At 42.0% G+C, this 21,550-nt stretch overlaps 1 protein-coding gene and 1 long non-coding RNA gene across 3 annotated transcripts in view; one reads left to right on the top strand and one right to left on the bottom strand.

Annotated features, from left to right (window-relative positions):
* The window catches only part of cpne5a (copine Va), a 76,601-nt gene extending 56,656 nt beyond the window's left edge, over nucleotides 1–19,945 (bottom strand). The window contains exons 1-5 of one of the 2 annotated variants that reach the window (XM_046057036.1): nucleotides 19,570–19,945; nucleotides 7,440–7,480; nucleotides 6,519–6,565; nucleotides 1,684–1,787; nucleotides 514–553 (exon numbers count right to left, since the gene is read on the bottom strand). In XM_046057036.1, coding sequence (XP_045912992.1) covers nucleotides 514–553; nucleotides 1,684–1,787; nucleotides 6,519–6,565; nucleotides 7,440–7,480; nucleotides 19,570–19,679 — 342 coding nt within the window. In that variant the 5' untranslated portion in view covers nucleotides 19,680–19,945. The remainder of the gene's footprint in view (nucleotides 1–513; nucleotides 554–1,683; nucleotides 1,788–6,518; nucleotides 6,566–7,439; nucleotides 7,481–19,569) is intronic. The other variant, XM_046057037.1, reaches the window with a different exon arrangement.
* Nucleotides 15,596–16,462, top strand: LOC123975506. Its single transcript, XR_006826071.1, has 2 exons — nucleotides 15,596–16,089; nucleotides 16,192–16,462. It is a non-coding gene; the product is annotated as an uncharacterized LOC123975506 (long non-coding RNA).
* Nucleotides 19,946–21,550: the final 1,605 nt, after the last annotated feature.

Below are 21,550 nucleotides of genomic sequence, written 5' to 3'. Positions count from 1 at the left end.
CACTAACATACATTCACCTGAATGAGTTATTTACCTCAATGTACGTTCTGCAATAAAGTCCTGTCCCTTTCAGACAAAACTGCCATTTAAATATATATAAATAAATTTATATTGTTCGGATAAACTGTGCTTGAAATGAACATCTAAATTGCAAACACTACCGAGCACACAGGGAAATATGTTGAATAGCTTTGATAATGATGCGCAATGCTTCATTTCTCATTAAAAAAAAGAAGTAATGAGGGCTATGCCAGATGCAAATGGGACTCTGATTATTACAGCTCAAGAGGAATAAAAAACTTAATTTTACAAAGTGAAGCAGGTGGAAGGTAAAGAAAAATAAACAATTGTGGCAGATGAAGCATAATTCACTCATTATTCCTTAATATATTTGAGCATTTTAGATCCCATTAACGCTGGTTTGCATAAAGCCTCAAAATTAGAGACATGCACTGATAACAATTCAGATTAATTTTAGGATACCACGACACACATGCCACGTTCTTCACTTACATGCTTTGCCAGATCTGGACTTTTAGAATCAATATCATACCTGGAATCACAAAGAACCCACAAATCACAGAGGTGAAGATGGGAAAAATCCTAACACATTACAAATTATTATAGACTCTCATAAAAGAATACTGGCTGCAGCGTGGACATTTTCTGCCTGTCAATCACACACCTGGGTCAGTGAGGTAGCTAAAGGGAATGGCCAAAGAAAAAAAAGTGTAAGCAATAATGTGACAGTTAATTAAGGAAGTCATTCTATAGTTTATGAATGTAATTTCAGTACTTGCCTGGGGGATCGTATTCAAACAGTCTACCAATGCAGAGAAAGTTTTAAGCATCTGCCATTCAAACTTAATGTAAAAGTAATTAAATCTCAGTATGCCCTGGCTCCCACCTCTGTGATAAAAGAGATGATGTAAATGAGTAACACTAATTGTGAGGGGATGCATTCCCTCCTTTCCTGCTCCAGAGTTGTATCATGATAGCACGCCAGATGAATTCGTTAAGTGTCTAAAAATCCTCAGAGACCTACAGCTCTGTCCTGGATAGTCCACCAGGGACTTCACGCTTGAAGAAGAAAAAAGGGACAGATTTTTTAAAGCATATTTCCGTGCTCCTTAAGGAGGGGGGAGAGTGGAGAAAATCCAAACTCTGTTCTCTGAGATCTCAAAATGAAACCGCACCTCCCTGACCCTCTCACTAGTCTGGCCTTTTCAAGGAGAGGAAGGGAGAAATATGTGAAAAGAGGGGGGCGAAGGTGGGGCGGGGCGTCTTTGAGTCTGTGAGTTTTATGGGACTTGGTTTTTAGACATTTGCTTTGCTTAGCAGCAGGGAGATTAAGGATAAAACTTTATATGAAATATTTATCACCCTTATACCAATCTCCCTTCAACGAATGACTACTGAGAGGCCGCACCAATGAATAATTCCTCAGGAGAGAGTCGAGCTGGTGGCAAGGAAGGGAAGGGAGAAGAAGAGTGACTCCACGAGAGAAAATGAGAGGCAGGAAGGAAGGGATGAAGAGATAGATAGGAGAAGACGGAGAGTGAATGAGGGAGAATATGTTAAGCCTGTGGTTGGAGGACTGGGTTAGAAAAGGGCGGCACATCTGAAACACACACACACCTTAGTGTGTGTCCTCAGAGGACCTGATCAAATGGAATAACTCACACGTCAAAGCGCAGGTTCTGCTTCTCCTCAAAGAAGTAGTCCAGGATGTACTTCCTGACAAAGTCCGGGTTTAGCGTGTTGTCTATCACCTCTGTTCTCCCGAACTAGATCAGAACCAGGAAAGAAGGGGGGGCAGAAGAGGAAAATGTGAGCGCAGCACTTTGAGACAGCACATCATTCAGTAACTCAGAAACTACATCTACTGCTCTATTACCTCACCCCAACCCTCCATCTTCCCCTGGCAACCGTGTGATTTCACAGTTTCAGATAAGCTCAGATTTGATAAAGTCAGTGATCGCAGTGTCAGCTCTTCTTCCCCTCCTCTTTTCATTGTGCTGGGAATGAGCAAGCCTGAGGAAAGCACTTCATTGAGTCCAATTACAATCATTTAATTAATACCACATTAACGCCACTGTTGCTCTCAGAGCCACACAAACAACGGGCAGAGGACAGAGGGAGGACATGTCACAAATGATGGGAAGATGGCAAACTGTCTCCTGTTCCCTAGTGTTGAGAAGAAAATGGGAACCTGCCAGCACAGAAACTGAAAAAGGATTTGTCAGCGTTACAGAGCAAGACCTTCTGATGCCGATCAACAAATCAACAGACCACCCGCACATGCACATCAACTGTCTCAAGAATGAATAATTCAAAGCCAGAGGACTAAATAAAAGACCCCCAATAGAAAGCGTTACCATAAACTGACATAGTGAATTAATAATAGCAGTGTTAGGGCTTAATGAGGAGATGAAACAGCAGGATTACAGGCTCACACCTTTGTGATTACATCCAGTGGAGTTAAAACTCAAAGTGGGACTTAACAGGGGAGCTACGCAGAGTAACGTTGCAACAGCAGAATTTTTTTAATGGATGGACGCCTATGCTAATGCGAAAATAGTCAAGCTGGATTGTGTGTAACATATGACAGTTTGAGAGAGTGGATTTACAGAAATGTAACCTGCCATCAAATATAAAAGTGTGTCTAGGCATATAAAAGTTTAACTAGTGTGTGGCACTACCTCTCCTCTCACTCTTCCTCTTGATCCCTGCCACAAAGTGTGACTGCTCCCTTCCAGCACATGCAAAGGAGTGAACTCTCCACCGACGGAACAGGAGCCTATTTCAGTGATAGGAGCTGAATGTGGCAGCAGGGGGGCTGATTGCATATCAATTTGGTCTCAGGCCGGTTTTAACAAAGGAAGAGCCAGCACCACAGCAACCCGAGGAAATAACAGATCTCCCAGTCCACACATTATTCCTTCTTTGGCCGGTACACAGTCTGCCTGTAAAGCCAGACTCGCACAGCACTACAAATCACCATCACCCTTCCAAAACAAAACCCTGCTAAGGGGATATCAGGGCCCTGGCAGCGCGCACATCTTTCCCCTCCAATAACCCTAACTAGGATAAATTGTGAGCTGTAATGTCAGAAAATAAATCTTGGTTAAAAGATTAACGTCTAGCAGTTTGGCTAGAAGTGGAAAGGCCTGGCTTTGCTTGAATTTAGAGAAGTTATATTCTGTCAGCTGCTCAGTTCAGTAGGAGTAATTACAAATGAGGGAGTTGAAGATTAAGACTTTAAAGTAGTGGGGTAGCAGAACGACGGACTGCAGCTACAGTTTTATGTATTTGACTATGAATGCTGATAAAAATTAGTCAAGGGGGCACAGATCTCATGAGGAGCTGATGAAAGCATCCTCCTTTTCAAATTCTTCTCGTGATGGAGGAGTGTGAATGTCTCACAGCCGATGGGGGGAGTAGAGTGATGGGATTACAGACGGTTGGTGGCACAGTGAGAGGTACGCCGACCAACCACATCTAGTCTCAGGAGAACAAAAACACATTACATGACAGAGGGGGAAAAGAGGCGCTTAGCTTTATCAATACTGCACAGCTTGACTCTGCTGCTCACAAAGCCAGCTGTCTTCTGCACTGAAAACACAGGCCCGTATCTCATCCAGGGACAGACATCCAGGCTACACCCACAGTTTGTAAGCTTGAGGTGGGGCAGTGTAACAAGAGGTGACATGTGTAGGAGGCTCTTTCCACCTGAAGACTGCACCTGATGCTTATCTATATTTGCATGTTAATCGGTACTTTCTGGCTTTAACTCTGGATTAACACTGCAAAAAGATTTTTTTAAGTAAAGCAATGGAATCACACTCAGAATCAGAACAAGAGAATAAATTGTACTTCTCCTATCGACCTCTCTGGGTAGCGACTATAACTATTACAAGTGCCCCAGGAACAGCTTTGACCATATCTCAGAAAAATACAGCCAAAAAAAGCTAGAAAACGACTCTTTTTGTATTAGAGTCAAAGGAGTGTGTCGGACCTCAGTTATAGCGAGTCCTTTACTGCACTGTGATTGGACAGCCGTGTATTTGGGGCGTGGCTTAGCGCAGGGTCAATTGTCCCTGCTGGGAAAAATACTATGTAGTCAGGTTAATAACACACAAAAAACAGATCACCAAGTAACAGATGAATATTATGAATACACAAAATATTAATATAATAATATTAAAAGAAAATCAACACACAAAAAATGGTTTCTCAACACGAGTTACAAATTGTAAAAATTAGCAACACTGTCTTGTGAACGCATTCATGGTGTTAGTTTAAATGTGATGCACCTCCGTCTGTATGTACTGTAATCTTTGAGTTTATTGAGTTTTACAGTTTTTTACAACTGCTTACACACGTTTTCATTATGTCTCCTTTTTTCAAAACTCTACACACAATTCCCAAAATTCCTCACACAAAATACAAAATGCCTCATATGTCCTTCAAAATGAAACACGGCATTCAAAATGTCATAAACACATCCCAAAATGAAGCACTTTCATCAGATGGCAAGCACTTTTTTCAAAACAGTAAGTTCTTTAATATAGCATTTACACACTGTTATTCTAAATTTAAAGCTCTTTTGTCTGTCATAGGCTTATGTGTACATTTCCATACAATGTTCTAGAGTGAAAGTAATCTGCTAGGAGGTGCTGAAAAGTACACTGTAAACACCAATGCAATGTAGAAATAGCAAAGATTTATTTGGCAAAACATTACTATTGTAACAGTAGCACAGTGTTGTATCCAGCAGCATACAAGAAAAGGGAACCATAAACATTTGTAAAACAAAAGTATCATTTTTACTTATATTGCCAAAAATAAAAACTTATTTTACAATCCTGTAATGCTGAAATAACCATTAGATTGCTGCAACCTAATTTCTGAAGGTTCAAATTATGGATGGCACTGTAAAGCGACTCAAGTTTGGCTTCTCTCATTGTCAACCTGTGGCTGATCACATGATCAATAAGTGTGGCCCTGAACTCATCAGTGATGGCTCTCCTCCTCCTCTTCTCCTTGAACTTGTCCTTGTTGTCGTCCCCTTGCTCTCTGTCCATTGTTGGCCTACCATCGTTCAAAACAGGTAATCTGACCTTTGACCTATGTATAGGTCTACTGTATACTAAAGCAGTGATTGGTTAGTGATCAGTAAAGCAGTTAGTGTTTGCACATGTGAGGAGTGGTTGTGTGACCTCATGAATAAGCGTAGCATTTTCATTGGTTGTGTTTGGAAAAAGAAAGCAGGTCACTTCCTGTTAGATGTTTGTGTCTTAGGTAGAGAATTGTGTGTAGTGTTTTGAAAAAAGTATTTTATGTAATTGAAAACTGAGTGAAAGGCTGAGAAATAGCTAATGGTTTTGGAGATTTGAGATGAGGTTTTGCTATTTGAGTGAGAAGTTTCAAAAATCGTGTGACATGTAAAGATTTTGTGTGTAAGCAGCTGTAAAAAAAAATGTAAACCTTGAGAGCGAGGAAATGGTTTGGAAAGCAAGGACAGCTATTGTTTGAGAGTTAAACAATCGTTGGACTGCTATTCCACAAGCAGACGCTTACTCAGTTTTTTGCAGAGCGATGAGAAGATCTCTCTAGAGTCTACTGGGCAACAGGCAGTTTGTGTGTGTGTGTGTGTGTGTGTGTGTGTGTGCGTGCGTGCGTGCGTGCGTGCGTGCGTGTGTGTGTGTGCGTGTGCGCGCGCGCGTGTTTGTTGCTTTGCCATGTGAAGGTGAGATTTTGTTTCTCTCATCTATGTTAAATCTGTTTTAAGAGCCTGTACCACCAAAACACAGATACATAACTGAAACCTTTGTATGTTAGAGCCCGCTCTTAAATATGTTGTGTAACACCACTGTGCACCAGTATGACACTAGTGTCTCTCTGTAGTCAATAAACAGAGCACTCCTATTCAATCAAACAGGATTTTAGTGTGAAATTCCTGTTAGGCAGCATGTACTGTACATACAGTATTGATTGTGTCATACCTTTCTGACTTCAGTGGGTTTCAGCTTTTGAAAACACTGTTTTATGTTCACAAAGACTGGCTGGGCTGCCTTAGATATCTGAAAAAAATATTGAATTAAGTATTCCCTTTGAGATGTAATTTAAATTGCCATTTGTGTGTATGTCTGTCCATTGGGATTACAGGGACAAATGATAATCTTACCCCTTGTCTTTCTTCAATATCTACCTCTACTTTATCTGCCTCTCTGTTCTAATTAAGGCCCAGTGGCCAACAGCTGGGGGGGGGATTGTGACGCACAGGCAAATCTTTATCGATACGAGTAGCTGTCACCCTAATCAACCAATCAGTCACAGCTAACAGAGTGCTGACCAGCGCTTGGATATTTGCAGGGTAAATCAATTGTAAATGATAGGCACTCACAGCATTTACCTTGAGAGAGAGGAGGGAATGGAGCTTGTAAACAGAGAACGGGCTGTCATGTAGAGGAGACAGGCTGATTGAGTTGTGTTGACAGGCTGTGATCTCTTACCTCTCTCCACTGCTTGGTCTCCACGCCCTGTGTGTACAACACAACCACTGCAAAGAGAGGAGGCGAAGGGAGAAGGAGAGAGCAGAGGAATACATTGTCACTAAACAATCTCAATCAAGCATCCTGCTTCCTCAAATGGTGTTTGTTTTGTTCCTTCTTTGCTGACATTCATCATTAATTATCCTGCCACGCCCTGACAGCATAATGAAGTGCCAGGCTTGATGATGCTGCGCACGCTGCATCAAATTCTATGCATGATGGGTCGGCATGCAAAGAACAAAGCGCTAAAGCAAGATTGAAGGCTCCAGGAGCATAATTTAGGCCATGCAATCGAAACACAATTTCTTCATGGTGGGATTTTCCTGATTCCTATTTGATTTTGTGACTTCAAATGAAGCTGAGGCTGGAGAACACAGCGTGACCTGTCAAATATCCCAAGGTTCATCTTCAGGCGAATACAAAACAGGGCGAGTATGACATTTTCCCAGTAGCTTATTTACACAAAGGGCTTGAACCTCCTCCTTATTATGTTAAATGTATCTTCCATTCTCTGTCCTTCAGGGAGTATCAAAGAAAATGCCTTAATAGCGGTTCCCCATGTGTCTCACCAAAAAGACACCCATTTGTATTCAAAGGCTGACGCTTATACCCTGCATGCATTAAGGTACTTTCTGTAGCTCTCAGTGAGAAAAGGTTGTCACATTACTGTGCAAATGATATGCAGTTATTGAAGGAACACTTTGAAATAGCAGAGTAAACTGAATCACAGTTATGCTCAGCGAAAGTAAAAAGTAAAGCTTGGCAAAAGGAGAGGAGGCATCAATGAACCATATTCTGACGTGAAGTGAAGAAAAGGAAACCATAAAACGTCTGAAGTGAAGGCTAAACTACAATTAGCATCGTAGAGGGATGAGAACTTACATGGGTCGGATTTGGAGAAAGTGTCTCGGTCCAAGAGATTCCTGTAAGAGAAGGAAACAGCTACACATCAAAATCTCATTGGAGTCCAGCATGTGATTAATTTCATTGAATTTTTGACTGCCGTGTACTAGTTGGGAAGCTCCATCTAATTTTGTTTACTTGTGTAAATGCTTCCTCTCTTACACAGTTCAAAACCAAAGGATCCTATTCGCAAAGAGCTACAAGACAATTGCATAGTAATTCACAACCACACTTAACTTCACATAAACCATTCTGCCCTTGAGATTTCATTTCCAACTAAGCAGTACAATGAACACATTAAAGCTGAGTGAAAGGACACTGAGGACACAGAGGCAGAGGTGTCAGTAAAAACGTGCACACTATTTATGAAAACAGTTTGGCACTGCAAAGCATTCAGCGAGTGCATACCTTCACCATGGCTGCACAATCCTCTACATTTATTAAACAGCAGCTTCTCACAACATGCACACGCACGGAGCTGCCATTAAAGGACGTATTTGCGTAATTTGTTTACCTTTTGTTTTAAAGTTGCATTTGTTATTTATACTTTTATTTTTAAATCATAAACAAGTCTCGTTGGGCAGCTCTTGTGTGACTGGGACTGCTGAGCAACTCCGGCTGGCAAGCAGAGAGACTATCTTTGTGTGCTCAGGTGAAAAGTTTAACACGGGTTACATCAGATTTTAGTGGGAGCGGTGGTAAGTTTAAGTCTGGAGACTCAAAGACTTCCGTTTGTTTGTAGTATGCAGCCAACGAGGTGTTTGTTTGTTTATATTTTACTTTAGTAAATGTTATTCCACATTCTGTGCATGTTACTGTTTATGTTAAGCTAACATGGTTTTTATATTTTCTCGTCAATGTAGTTTATTTAGTTTTCATGGTGGAGTTGGAGTGAGGATTTTCAATAAACCAGTAGCAAGAAAACCACTTGTGCCTGCCTGTGCTCAGAGGCTATTACAGTAGGTTCAGGACTAAAAAGCAAAAATGTAAACACAAATTAAGCATTTTCCACTAAATTTCACTAAAATCTATCTAGCTTTTTGAGTTTGACAACAGGAATAACACCAGGCTATGCAGATGATGAATTATTTTGATAATGAATTAATTGTTTAAATCATTATTTTAAGAAAATATGGAAAACATTTTGTGGTTGCAGTTTGTCAAGTGAATGGATTTTCTGCTTTTATTTGTTTGTTGTTGTTTGTTTATTAAGATAGTAAACTGGATATATTTGCGTTTTGGACTGCTAGTCAGACAAAAACAAATCATTTCATCATCAGTTCATTGTTGACAAAACAATTCATCAAGACCAATAAATGCATGCATAATATGCGTCAAAAAATGTGAAAGTGTGAAGAACCATGTACCACTAGTGAGCAACTCTAATTAGAATGAATGATGGGCTTTCCTAGAAAACAGTATCCAGTTCTATTAATATGTCCATGACGACTCAGAGGAAAGAGGACATTTAACACGTAATGAGATCTATCGCAGTCTAGTAGTACTACGGAGTGAAGGTGAGAAGTCTCACTGTTGTTGCTCTGGTGACTCTGGCCTCAGGAAAGAAAGCAACAAGCCACAATAGAGTACATATGAGGATTTATTTACACCACTCAAAGCAACATGGTAGTATCAGTACATTAGATATGTCCATCAGTATGCATGCATAGGCTAGTTTAGATTCAAAGCTCATGCAGCATCCATGGGAACATCCTGGAGTCACTGCAAAATGAATGTACCATGGGATCATAATGTTATGAGTATCTTGACAGCAGTAGAAGTTGCACTCATTCAGACCAGTTCCCATTCAGTCTACCTCAGTTTGAACCACAATCAAAGATAACAGGCTATTACTGCATGTCGGGATACCTACAACAGCATTTCCCACACCCTGAATCCTCTGAAACCCTTAAATAAAGCTTGCTGTGGAGAAGCTATCCAGTTCCCAGACACTGATCATCATCCAACACCTTTTCACGCTGCCAGGCACTCTGATTGGCTCATTCGAGATAAGAGTCGCAATCAGCATTAATATTATTCCTCCAATCTTTTTAGCCTCTTCAGGACTGAAATGTGGGAGACAGAGGGGAATTCTGAGAGTTTCCCCAACCGAGTGATTCCCTTTAGTATTTCCTTTTGTTTCTCGTTCCGTCACGTACTGTAAGATCCAATAAAGCAGATTATAACCTTTAAATCCACCATGAGTCGCTTCATTCAACATTTTAGATGTGACATTTGTGTCTTTTTTCTGGCTCCTGATTGTGAACAGCGTCAACAAATAACCTGCATGCATTTAAGAACAGTCCTCTTCCCTTCAGGGGACAGCAGGATTTCAATGAATATAGATGGGATTTTAGGACTGAATCCAAGCAACAGGGCATCATTCATGTCATCTTATTCTGCATTCCTGGACACAAAATAGATGCAGCTTTGTTGGGTATTAGCCTTGGGCTGACCTGACTACAGTTGAAACATTGTCAGTGTAATTATCATTGGAGATAACAAAGCCATCCATGACTAACAGCTTCTGTATCCACCTGTTACTGTCTGGCATTCATTACCCTCCGACAAATTAGCTTGTCCGTCACCTTATCCCATATCTCAATGCAGAGGGGAATGTGCCACATTGAACAAGGACTGCAGGTAAAACATCCCGTTTCACTTTTATATAATGTTACTGTACAAAACAAGTGTTAATTTTAAGTAGCTCAACCTCACATTTCCAAGGAGAGATTATTAGTATACAGATTTATACACCTATACAAATTAATCCACCATCTCACTGTGCACATGGCTCGGAAAACACAGAACGGTGCTGCAGGATGGGTATTAAGATCTCAGATAATCCGTCTGCTTTCACTGAAGTAACGCTGCCTATTTCAAAAGTTAACTCCTTCTCTCTTCAAAATCTCAGTGGAATAAGAGAAGATCATTAGCCCGAAAGTTGAGAAAGTGTGCTGATGAAGATGAAGTTAGTTGAAAGTGGGACAAAAGTAATTCCATCCAGCTTCTTTTCATCCACACCACATTTCATGTATCAGCCTTGTTTCATATATTTGTGATCACTATGACCATCTAGTTTGAAACACGTGAACGAAAACAGCTACTCCTACTCCTCTTGGTCCCACCACCGTCATTAAACCCTCTGAGTGCAATCATCTGCTCTTGCCATTGGAGCACTTAATATTTTATTTATCACATGCGAGTGTATTATTAGATGTAGAACAAACAAAACTACAAGAAATGAAATTCCATTTCACTTGTGAAATGAAGAAAAATATTTCATTTTAATAGCTTTCTTTCTCTGTCTAATTATCCCAGGCAACGTAATGTTTGTTTATTAGTCAGTGAATTAAGCTTGTAGTTATTGGTTTTGCACACTTTGATTCATTAAGAAAGGCAGTAAAATCTGCAAACACTGAATTAGAATCACCCAACCAATGCATCTACTCTGAAATTAAATCTCAAATCTGCAAACTCTTTCTTGCTGTATAAATATCTTTTAAAAAAGATATATATAGCATATATAGGATATAGTTTGGCAAAAATATTAATAAATGTTTCCACCACAGGCTAAGTGGGTTTATATATTTGGAGCACACACTCTCTTGGTCAGATCCCTGGAGATAATTTAGCAGCTCCTTGGTCCATGTTGCTCATTACTAAACTAAGAAATGTGGGAATGAATTCCTGCACCCATAGGGCCATATTTGTTAGCAGTCTCTTTATTCTCCTCCACTTTCTAAGAGTTGTCAAAATCATAATTGGCACCTTGGAGAAACAGCATCTAATTTAGGGGAACGTGATTTTAATTAATCTTGAATCTGGCTGGCCAATACCAATATGAGATGCTTTTCATTGGTTTTTAAATGGACACGACAAATACAAGCTTGTAAAGTGAAGTCTCTCACTGGGTTAGAGGAAGTACATTCTCAAGATAATCAAGACAATGGGAGATTGCCGGGGGAAGAAAGTGAAGGATGGTTTGCATTTTCAAGTCTACTCTGCCGTTTCCTCTACTGCCCTCTGGCCTCTCTCTTTTGACTAAGGACAGACACTTTGTTTCCACTCACACATCACTGGGTCAGTGGGTCTACTTTTTGTCTAATACACCCTTAAGCAGCTCCTCAGGGGTTTATGAGTCAGAGAACCAAACAATGGGGATATATATTGCTGCAGAGGTTGGCTGACCCTTTACAAATGCGAGGAATACCATAATTTACACTGAAATATTCAGTTTTCCTTGGGGGTATTTTTGTGATTCATAGAAAATAATGTACAATACATTATACAGGAAAGGTCATCAGGTAGAGGCATGTAAGAAGCACTACTGCTGAAATGAAAACAAACAGATTCAAACAACCGATAAAAGCTCATGCACTCCTGCATTTCATTTCTGGATATGATCCCTTCCTGCATTGCGTAACTGAATCCGCCGGATGGTGACAGATGATGAGAGTAATGTTGCTTTTGTCTGGATCTCAAAAACTCCCCTCCATTACATTCAACGCACAATCTGGTCCCTTTATTAGCCACAGACCCATCTGCTAACCTTCACTACGATGGCACCAGGTGTCTTCTTCTCCTCCATCTGTTTAATTATTCAGTTTCTGTTCAACCTGGGATCTCTGCAGGTCGACAATACCTGCAGCAGAGCATTCCCTGGGCACCCATCTCACGGGCAGTGTCAGAATCTCAGTCATAAAACTCGCTCTTCTGCTGCTATAATAAATGAGAATGCACATACGCTGTGACTGCCTGTTTCGGACTGGCTTTTGGTGTGTGACTAATGTCTAACCAGGGAATAATATCACTGCTAATTGCGCACTGTAACAGCTCGGGGTTTGTGCAGAGAAAGGTCTTTTTTTTTGCAAGGGGCTGAGGGAGATGAACACACTGATACTATAGGGTTGTTATAACCCTGGCAGAGCACTCTGCACTTAGCCTACTGCAAATTCATGGCAATTTCCCTTCATCTCGCCGTACCATCTCAAAAAACCCAAGTTGCAAATGGCACACACTAACCATGTACTTCACAGACTGTCGACGTAAAGCATGTTAAATTGTACACTAGGAAACGAATCAGGCACAGTAAAGCATTTCTAAGCTCATACATATTTTGGCTTTGAAATGACAGTAACTGATCATTAAATCAGTACAGAGAGAGAAGAACCTCGCATGAATTCAGTCAAGTGTGGGGTGGAAAGAGCAGAGTCAATCTCAATAGTGATCATGATAATAAAACATACGAAGAAATTCTCTCAGAGGATAACGCTAATGGATGTTAGTGAGGGATGAGATAGCTGCGAGTGCACCATATAGGGTGGAGACGGAGCTGTCTAATTGGTGGTGGACTCACGTTGAGCCTCAAAAGCAGCACATAGCAGTTAGGTAACGACCATTATGTATATGAACAGACGAACATTAACTAGCACTGCAAGTATTCAGAGGCATAACCACCTTATAAACACACACACCTATTCACTTGCACGCATTATTTAGTATTTTCATGAATGTAGTTAAGTAGCTGTCTAACTATGAAGAAAGATAATGTCCTAATTAGGGATGAACCGGTATTATGATAAAACACAGTGAAATTCCCAATGACCAGTAGTGTCATTTCAAATGTGAATTATCATTAAAATCATCAATCATTACTGTGCTTTAAAAAAAACTCACCGTGAATACTGTCCTCCATCAACCAAAGTCTCCAAGACGAAGGCATGCATGCACAGCATGAAACGTGGGTTTGTTTTGGGTCAATGAAAACAAAAAAATGGCGGAAGTCTGAAGTGTGGGTGTATTTTGGTTTTTATAAGACTGCTGAGGGAAATTTGACAGAAGAAAATCACTTTAAAGTGAATGCAGGGAAAGTTAACTTGTAGCTTAGATGATGTGGGGACTTTGAAGTGGGGGACCATGTCATGGTTTGTCTGTCTGACTTGCTACGAGCTTGTAAACTGAAGCTCTCAGTGTTACCTACTCTTGTAAAAACATTACACGGTTTTCTGCTGCTGTATGCGATGTGTGTCTGCAGACTATATTCACCCATTGCACATGATAACACATTATGGTGTTTAGTCACCAAACCAATATATATATATTTTGTTCATTTACAATCTGCCAGTTGTCGAATTGGTTGTTAAAGTGGAACAGGAACAGGAGAAACGCTGTAGACTCCTGTACTGTATTTATGTCAATTGTTGGGCTCATTGCAGTCACTATCACTGTCTTCTGAAGACTCATTTGTATTTATGTAAACTGTGCATATTTATATACTTTAAAATTTATATACTTTAAATAAATAAATATAATAAATCTTATGTTAATGCGCATTTTATATGGTTTTCATATGTTTTTATAAGTTGTTGGTAGGGCTGTCGCGATAACCCCAAAATTGAGATACTGCGCTATTGGTCAAGCCTACCGCGGAGGATGGCAAGCACCGCTACAACTGCAATGTTCAAAATTCACACTTCAGTGAGTGTTAAATTAATAAATTAGTGCTTCAAAAGTTCCACAACCATAACGAGCTCCGTAACAGTTCAAGGACTGACCGCCATGGGCTGTACGTGACCTGACTTCAAACTTGAAAGCTGTAAGTGTTGCCGTGTTTTGTGTTTTACTGTTTATTTTAAAGGTTAGCTAACTTGGCGTTAGCATATTGCACGGCTGATGCCCTGAAGGTAACGATATAGCTAACATTAACGTTACGTGTGAAAAAGACACGGTCAAAGTACAAAAATGAGTTTGCTTGGCAATATTGTTGACTAGCACCCAGCAGCTAGCTTGCTCCGACCATAAAGCTGCTGTTAGCGGCTCACTGTGCAGTGAGGTGACAGATACAGACACTTTTATTATGCTATACGGCATAAACATCTTTGCCAACCTACACAGAGAGGGGGGTGTTATGGGTAAATATAGGCTGCAGAGGCTCACAGAAAGGTCCTATGAGGAAATTGTCTCTATTCATTCTTTCAGAGTTTGGGCTGACATTTCATAGTGTTGCTACAAGTGAGTGATCTTCTAGTTGAAGATGGGAAACTAAATTCCTCTTCAAGGCACTTTATACTGAAGGCATTTAACACAAGTCAAGAACAAACTTAAAACAAACTTGAAATTAGACTAACTGACAACTACTACAGAATAATAATTTCACAGTTGTGTAGCTTGTGGTTAACTTTATCTTGTACAAGTCACACATTTTGACTGATAATAGATTTCCCTACAGTGAAAATTAATTGAATTTGTACGTTTCAGCTCTGTATACAGCTCTGTAGAAAACCACACACACATTCTCACCCACACAGGCAGAAATATTCCTTTTGGCTTTTGTGCAACATGTCCACATGAATGTATCAGAAAATTTACTTACTCAGAGAGGTCCACAGGAATGACAATAACCTGACAATGAGTAGCTTATTTAGGCCTTCGGTTAAGAGTGTCAACAAGTGAGAGACCTTCAACATATGCAACATAATGTGGTGAAATCCTCACTGAGCAAACTGTCACACTTTGTACAAATCCGACACCAGCTCTCATATTTCCCAGACAAGCTGTGACGTTCGGTCAAATATCCCCCGACACAGAAATTCACTAACATACTCTGCTGACCCTTAAGGTTCTCTGAAAATAGTGTCAAAAGCAGCTTGATACTTCTGAGCCCGGAGGGACAGCTTTGATTTCTTATTGCTACACCCCCACTCGTGACTTTTCCTGTCATTCCAATCAACACTTTCAGATGACACGGGCAACATGCAGAGTGTTATAAACTACTGGCATGGGATCCCCCCTCTGCTGTCATATATCCCAAATGAGAATATATTAATAACACTGACACCACCACAAGCCAAGTGTCTGGGATCCAAACTCATTTTCACTGTGTCAGGGGTTCATGCATAATTATCCGCTTCATCGACCTGTGAGCCTCGCCTGCTGCAATCTTAACATCCCCAAAATTGAAAAAAAAAAAAAAAATCAGCCACCTCTTGGCACCCTCTTGTCTCTCAGCCTCGATCCTCAAAACAGATGCGACACATCACTCACACACACACAAGCCACCCTGCGAGATAAAAGCTGCGAGCTCGCCCCAGGTCAGTCTTAACCCAGAACACGGAGCGGAAAGAACAGCACAGTAAATTGAAATTTCTCTCCTACTCAGGGAGATCTTTTATTAATATTTTATGCTCTTACACAATGCAAACTAGTTCAATTCAAACTTGCTTTCTGCCGGGGCAAAACAAAAGGATGTTTCATCCAGAAAAAACAGGTCACGGGGTTTGACAGAATGGGTAACCAAGACTGCCTGAAATCAACAGCTACGACAGCTATTAACACAACAACAGCAGAGTTACAGGCCATAACAATGCATCCGAAGAAAGAATAGGTTGTAACAGAGCTTAAATCCCAATTGCTCTGCTCAAGCAATTGTTTTTGACAGATCGAGCGCCAATGCCACACTTCCCAATCTTTCTGATGATTTCATTAGGCCTCCCCCCGCCTGCTGCAATGACCGCCTCAGGACGAGTTCAGATCAAGAACCACGGCCCAAGTTTTCAGACTGACCCCAGGGAACAGCAATCAGTGCCCTTTGAGCACCGGGGATCCTCTCCTGCGAGCGTTCCACCAGGTAATGAATCCCACTCGAGCGGAGTAGCCTGGTTGAGTTAGATCGCCCCTGATATGGAGTGCATTGATTGGATGCAATGCTACACTAACCAATCTCTCACAGCAACTTCCAAAGTCAACCGCAGAGAACAGGAGGGAGAAGACGCAGTGTCTTTGCCTTGATGAAATGGGCCATGGCGGTTGATAAAGTTCGACATTCAAGCTGTCAGGTGGGAGGCTGACCACAGTGGAAGGGAGGGTGGCTTTGTCAGCTGATTTCCCTTTTAACAGCATACCTCTGGTGTGTTTAGACACGCTGCAAAGGAAAATGTCTATAATATGCCCTCTGTTGAACTGTTTTCATATGGGGGTGTAATAAAAATTCATGCCATGAACTTGTGCTTGGTGGTTTTGTTGGACTATAGTGTATATCATGTGCTCACAATGATACAGTGTCCAAATCTGGGCTTTACATCAACCCATTCTGTTATTTTCTTCCCCTTCAATCTGGGCGGTAACTATCTAACAAATGAGGAGCAAGAAATTCCTATTCCCTCGCTCTGCTCTGATAAGGGTTGTAAGCCTTTGTCAGGGTTGTCAAGCTTATCAACTATGCTGCCTCATTCTGGTCACAGAGGTACATACAGTAAACAGTGCATTTACAAATCATCACTTTTATCCTGTACATGGATCTGTACTGTGATGTACCGAAGAGGGACATAGGGGGAAATTTTAATTAAATGAAGATCCATGTGCTTTTCAGGGCTTTGCGATTTTGGTCTGTGTGCACATTTTTTCCAACATTCATTACCAAAAGTCTTCACAGTGGAACCACAGAGCTGAAGCCCCTATTTCCCTTAAGTCATTGTACATGGGAACTCTGAGACAGTCTGGTGAGCAGAGATATAGAAAGGGCACATTTTACAATTCAGCAGGACTCACATTTACTACTTTGCTCATAATTAAAGCATGTTGCATCAAACTGCATAGACAACTTGTGAAATATTCATCAGAGCTATTAATTATTGAACACACTCATTATTGCCACGTAAGAGGTAGTATCGAGCCTGTAAAAGCACCAAGGGGCCACTGGCCCTAACCCACTGAACTGTATTTAATGGCATGCGTTTGATAAGGCAGATGTAGGAATAGAGGCCACTTGAATTTGAAGAGACATCTTAAAGCTGAGCTGCAGTGTAGCCCGCACAGCTAAGAAGCAGATGCTCTGGGCTCAGCTCACCGGCTGACCTGTGAGCAAAACCAATCAGAGCCATAGACGGGGAACATCGTGCTATCACAGCGATATGCACTTGTTTTGATAAGGGGTTGTCTGCTTCAGTCCCTCCAGTTTGTCAGGGGGCTTGCTGCAATATTGGCAGAGGGTTATGAGACTGCCTGTAGGGCTGCACGCCGCAATTCAATTCCATGTGCGCTGCAACCTCAGAGCTTTCAGGCTTACTAAATCAATTACACAGAGTTGTGGAGCCTGCGCCTTTCACCCACATAACAACCATTGTTTCTGTTTGCTTCTGTGCTGGTTAAGTGGGAGGATTGGCTGCATGCATGGCTGTTTATTTCATATGTGTTCAACTCTTGAGCTGTCCAGTGTTTGAACTTTGAAGCAGTCTTCAGAGGTCAGACATGAGCTACTGCAGCAATCTCCGCAAGTCACAAAGAAGAACAGACAGGACCAGACATATTTGCATCTAAAGCAGAAAATGTTTCAAGGCCTAGAGGAAACAGGACTGTATTTTTCTCCTCCATCCGACTGTGGCCTGGAGCAAGACATTAATGACAGACAAGGGAGCTGTGGATCGACACAGCCCGGGGGCATCAACACATATCCCAGCTTAAAGTATGAAGGTCTGGGGAAAAAAACACAAGCGTGTACCAAGAGGGAAAACACACAAGTCCAGCTGCTACTCACAACACATGCCCCACAATGGATAAAAAACAAGCACACAACCCAAGCTCCATGTGCGAACCTCACCACACACACACTTACTCTTGCCTCAGTTTAACACACAATTCGATTCTTTCGGTCTGTGGGCTTGTGTATAGAGTTTAATGCTTATCATCTTCTTTACACAGCCATCCCTGTGACTGCATCATCCACTCAATACTCTATAAAGGTTAACACATTTGTTCTGAAACGTGACTAATTATTTAATATCCTAAATGGGTTATAAGGTCGCCTACATTGAAAGAGCAATGTTGAGTTTGTTGAACATTACAATATTGATGACAACGCAGTGTTTGCAACAAGAAAGGCAGTCAATCAGTTTCCCCTCCACATAACGGACTGAGTGAACGGAGACTTCGAGAAGAGAGCAGATGAGAGAGGACTGAAGAAAGCGATGGCAGCAGGGTGTTTGGTTAATAAATCTCTAGCCTGTGACTTTACATTAATTTCTGAAATCTCTGTGGGATCAGTTTTAACCACAGCAGTGCACATGGGAACACCTCATTTGCATGCATCTAACACTGATGTAGCCAGGAGCTACAAAGAGTTGAACACTGTGGATTATGGCAAAATGATGAAGAGGCCCTGGAAACACAATTTAACGCCAATTTCCATGTGAAATGTTAATTAAAACTGTACCGGTGGTACTTGTCGACCAATTTAAAGCCACTAGCCTATATGTTGCAGCAGCATACATTATACTCTACCTGCAACCAGCGCTGCCCCACCCTATCCAGCCAAGGCACTTGCCATCTTCTATTTGTTTGTTGTTTTGTATTTTTTTTGGGGGGGGGGGGCAGGAATTCAGTTACAGTCTAATGGACTAACAACAAGTAATTGTTGTTTTCACCTTCCTGTTGCGAAGTGGTGTCGTTTTCGTAGCCTGTCAAGCTTTTACCCAGCTTCACAGGACATAGCCTGCCTCAGGGGAAACCTTTCAGACATGCCAACAAACTCTAAGACGGTCGGTATCTGCTGTGGCACGCGACATGGCACGCGCACAACACTACAGCTCCGTAGAACCACGACACGAGACACTCTGACGGGGACGGGGGCTTTTAATAAACATCTAAGCGTAATAAACAGGAGAGACAATCAAACAAATGCGCGAAAGTTTAGGGATTGACAGATTTACAGCACGCCACTTTAATACAGGAGATTCTGTAAAGTACTGCTATGCTAATTAGGTGCTGTATGATGTTTTAATTACCAACGCTAACTAAGTCTCTAAAATGCTTAAACATTAAATGTAGTCTCGTAGGCTGTCTATGGGTCTTTATAGCTACGCAAGGATCTCTGCCAGGATTTCCTCATTTTTTTTACATTTTTTTTATTCTTCATAATGTTAAACGTAGTTCTTCCCATAAGGAAATGACACTTGGCGGCGCTTAAGCTATGTTTTGTTGCACCAACACGTTAAATGGTCCATTACTCATTAACACAGTGTCCTGTCTTGTCACTGCTAAACGCGCCCAAAGCGCGCGCAGATCCCCAAACTCCGACGCAGACACATCAGCCTCAGCGCCGGAGTGGACTCACCTGCACGACACGGTGATCTCCACTTTGGTGGCCGGAATGCTCCCACTCATTGGGTCGAAGTCACAGACCGTTGCCGTGGCCTCCACTTTGTCCATCACGTCTCCCTCCATGCGCACAGGAGACCCAGGCCAGCTCCCCGGGTTGCGTGAGTCTCTCTGAACCTGGAGAGTCGACGGTGGGGAGCCGGTGGGCAGCTGACGAGCGAGCAGGAGCGGGTACGGTCCGGGAAAACCTCCTAAGTGCTGTCCATTGGACGGCCAGCAGCATGGAAAGTTTAATGGCAGGCTGCAGCAGTGATGCGACTGATTTGACTGAAGTCGGGATCACATGCCAGGACGCATCAGCGCCAACTCCGCCGTTTCCCAGGCAAAGAATGAGCTCTTCTGCCAGAGCAGTGTTTGAAAAGTAAAAGCTGTGAACTCCACCCCTCCTGTCTGCATTTTCCTACATGCGGGGCTGCGACTGACACTCGTTGCAGATCCAAGCTATTGATCCATGGCTGAACGGATCGTGATTGTGCTCCAAATTGTTTTTTAAGAACCTTTAACTAGAAAATTAGAAAATAAATAAGCACCAAGGGGCGTCAATGTAACACTGGGCTGTAGTTTGTGTCTCATTTTTAGATCAGATGAAAATAGCTGAAATATTTTGACTGAATCGAACTATCTATTAAAAGTGAAATGCCGTGTTGTTTTTGTTTAAGAAACCAACGGGGCGGATCTCCATGCAGATGTGAAAATACTCTAATTAACTACCAAATTAAATCAATATGCCGAACATTTGCGTCAAACGCAACTGGATGAATAATTTATTTTCACCTATCGTTAACATTGCATTAGTTACCCCAGAGGCACCGGCCCTTATTGCTAATTTAAAAGCTGCCTGATGGTCTTTCAGCATCTGGACAGCTCCTCCAACTTCTGCAGCTTCAGTCACAGCCTCGTTCCTCGCTTATCATGCCAATAAGAAGTGACGTTTGCTTCTCCTCCACACCTACTGTATATTCATCCCTGAGACTCTATGGGAGGCTGTGCTCTCCCAGGGGAACCTCATTTCCGTTTCATCGATTTCCTGATGGAACTAGGTGGAATTTGTGTGTGTGTGTGTGTGTGTGTGTGTGTGTGTGTGTGCGTGCGTGTGTGTGTGTGTTGGGGGGGACGGACTGCCATCAGTCACAGCAACCAACTACCGGGAAATCTGTAAGAAGAGGATCACTGTGCAGAGTGATTGCATCTCTCTTGCGAAACGCTTTTTAAGAAATCACTCTAAATCACTCCCCTTGTCCCCCGAAACCATTCACACAGTTATCAGTGGAGAATAGGCAACCTGCTCTCACATGGAAACTGACAATAAAACCTCTCCAAGTCATCTATTTACGCAAAGGTAAAAGGAGTCGCCTCAATTTATGAAATCATACTCTATATATGCACATTACTCAGACACCTACTTGTTGTACTTCACATGAGGTCCATGCTGGCTATCTGTCACTCTCTCATTTCTGAGCAGCACTGTGGGAGGTCTATGCACAGCAGTATCACACTGCTACAGCCACACGTCTTCTAAGGTGGGCCACGAGGGCTGCATATTTCGGACACAGCACCAGCAGAGCGCAGATCCATCATTAGCCATGTTCACTCAGTAATTAGGCCCTGTGGCGGCCCTTGGTTGGTTGATTTTGAGCTCCCTTCAGTGCACCGTTCCCCACCGCCTGCTGTGAGGCTCTCCACAGTTCCCACCCATGGCAGTCCCACTTCCTGTAGCTGTGGCAGGAGTGTAATTACGGCATCAGCAGCCGGCCTCAGCATCAGCAGGGGGAGGAGGTCAGATGATGGGGTACAGGCTCCAACATCACTGGTGTTCTGCAGTATTGCCTACAGCAACAAGAGCAGAGAACGTTCATTTACTCGAGTACTATACTTAGTGCAGTGCAGTGTAATGTTTTACATTTTCATTTGGTATAACTTTGTAGTACTCCACAACA

The sequence above is a fragment of the Micropterus dolomieu genome, linkage group LG08 (genome assembly GCF_021292245.1).
Source record: "Micropterus dolomieu isolate WLL.071019.BEF.003 ecotype Adirondacks linkage group LG08, ASM2129224v1, whole genome shotgun sequence".
In the NCBI taxonomy this organism is placed as follows: domain Eukaryota; kingdom Metazoa; phylum Chordata; class Actinopteri; order Centrarchiformes; family Centrarchidae; genus Micropterus; species Micropterus dolomieu.
The sequence above is the reverse complement of the archived record's forward strand: the minus strand, read 5'-3'. Positions and strand labels throughout refer to the sequence as shown.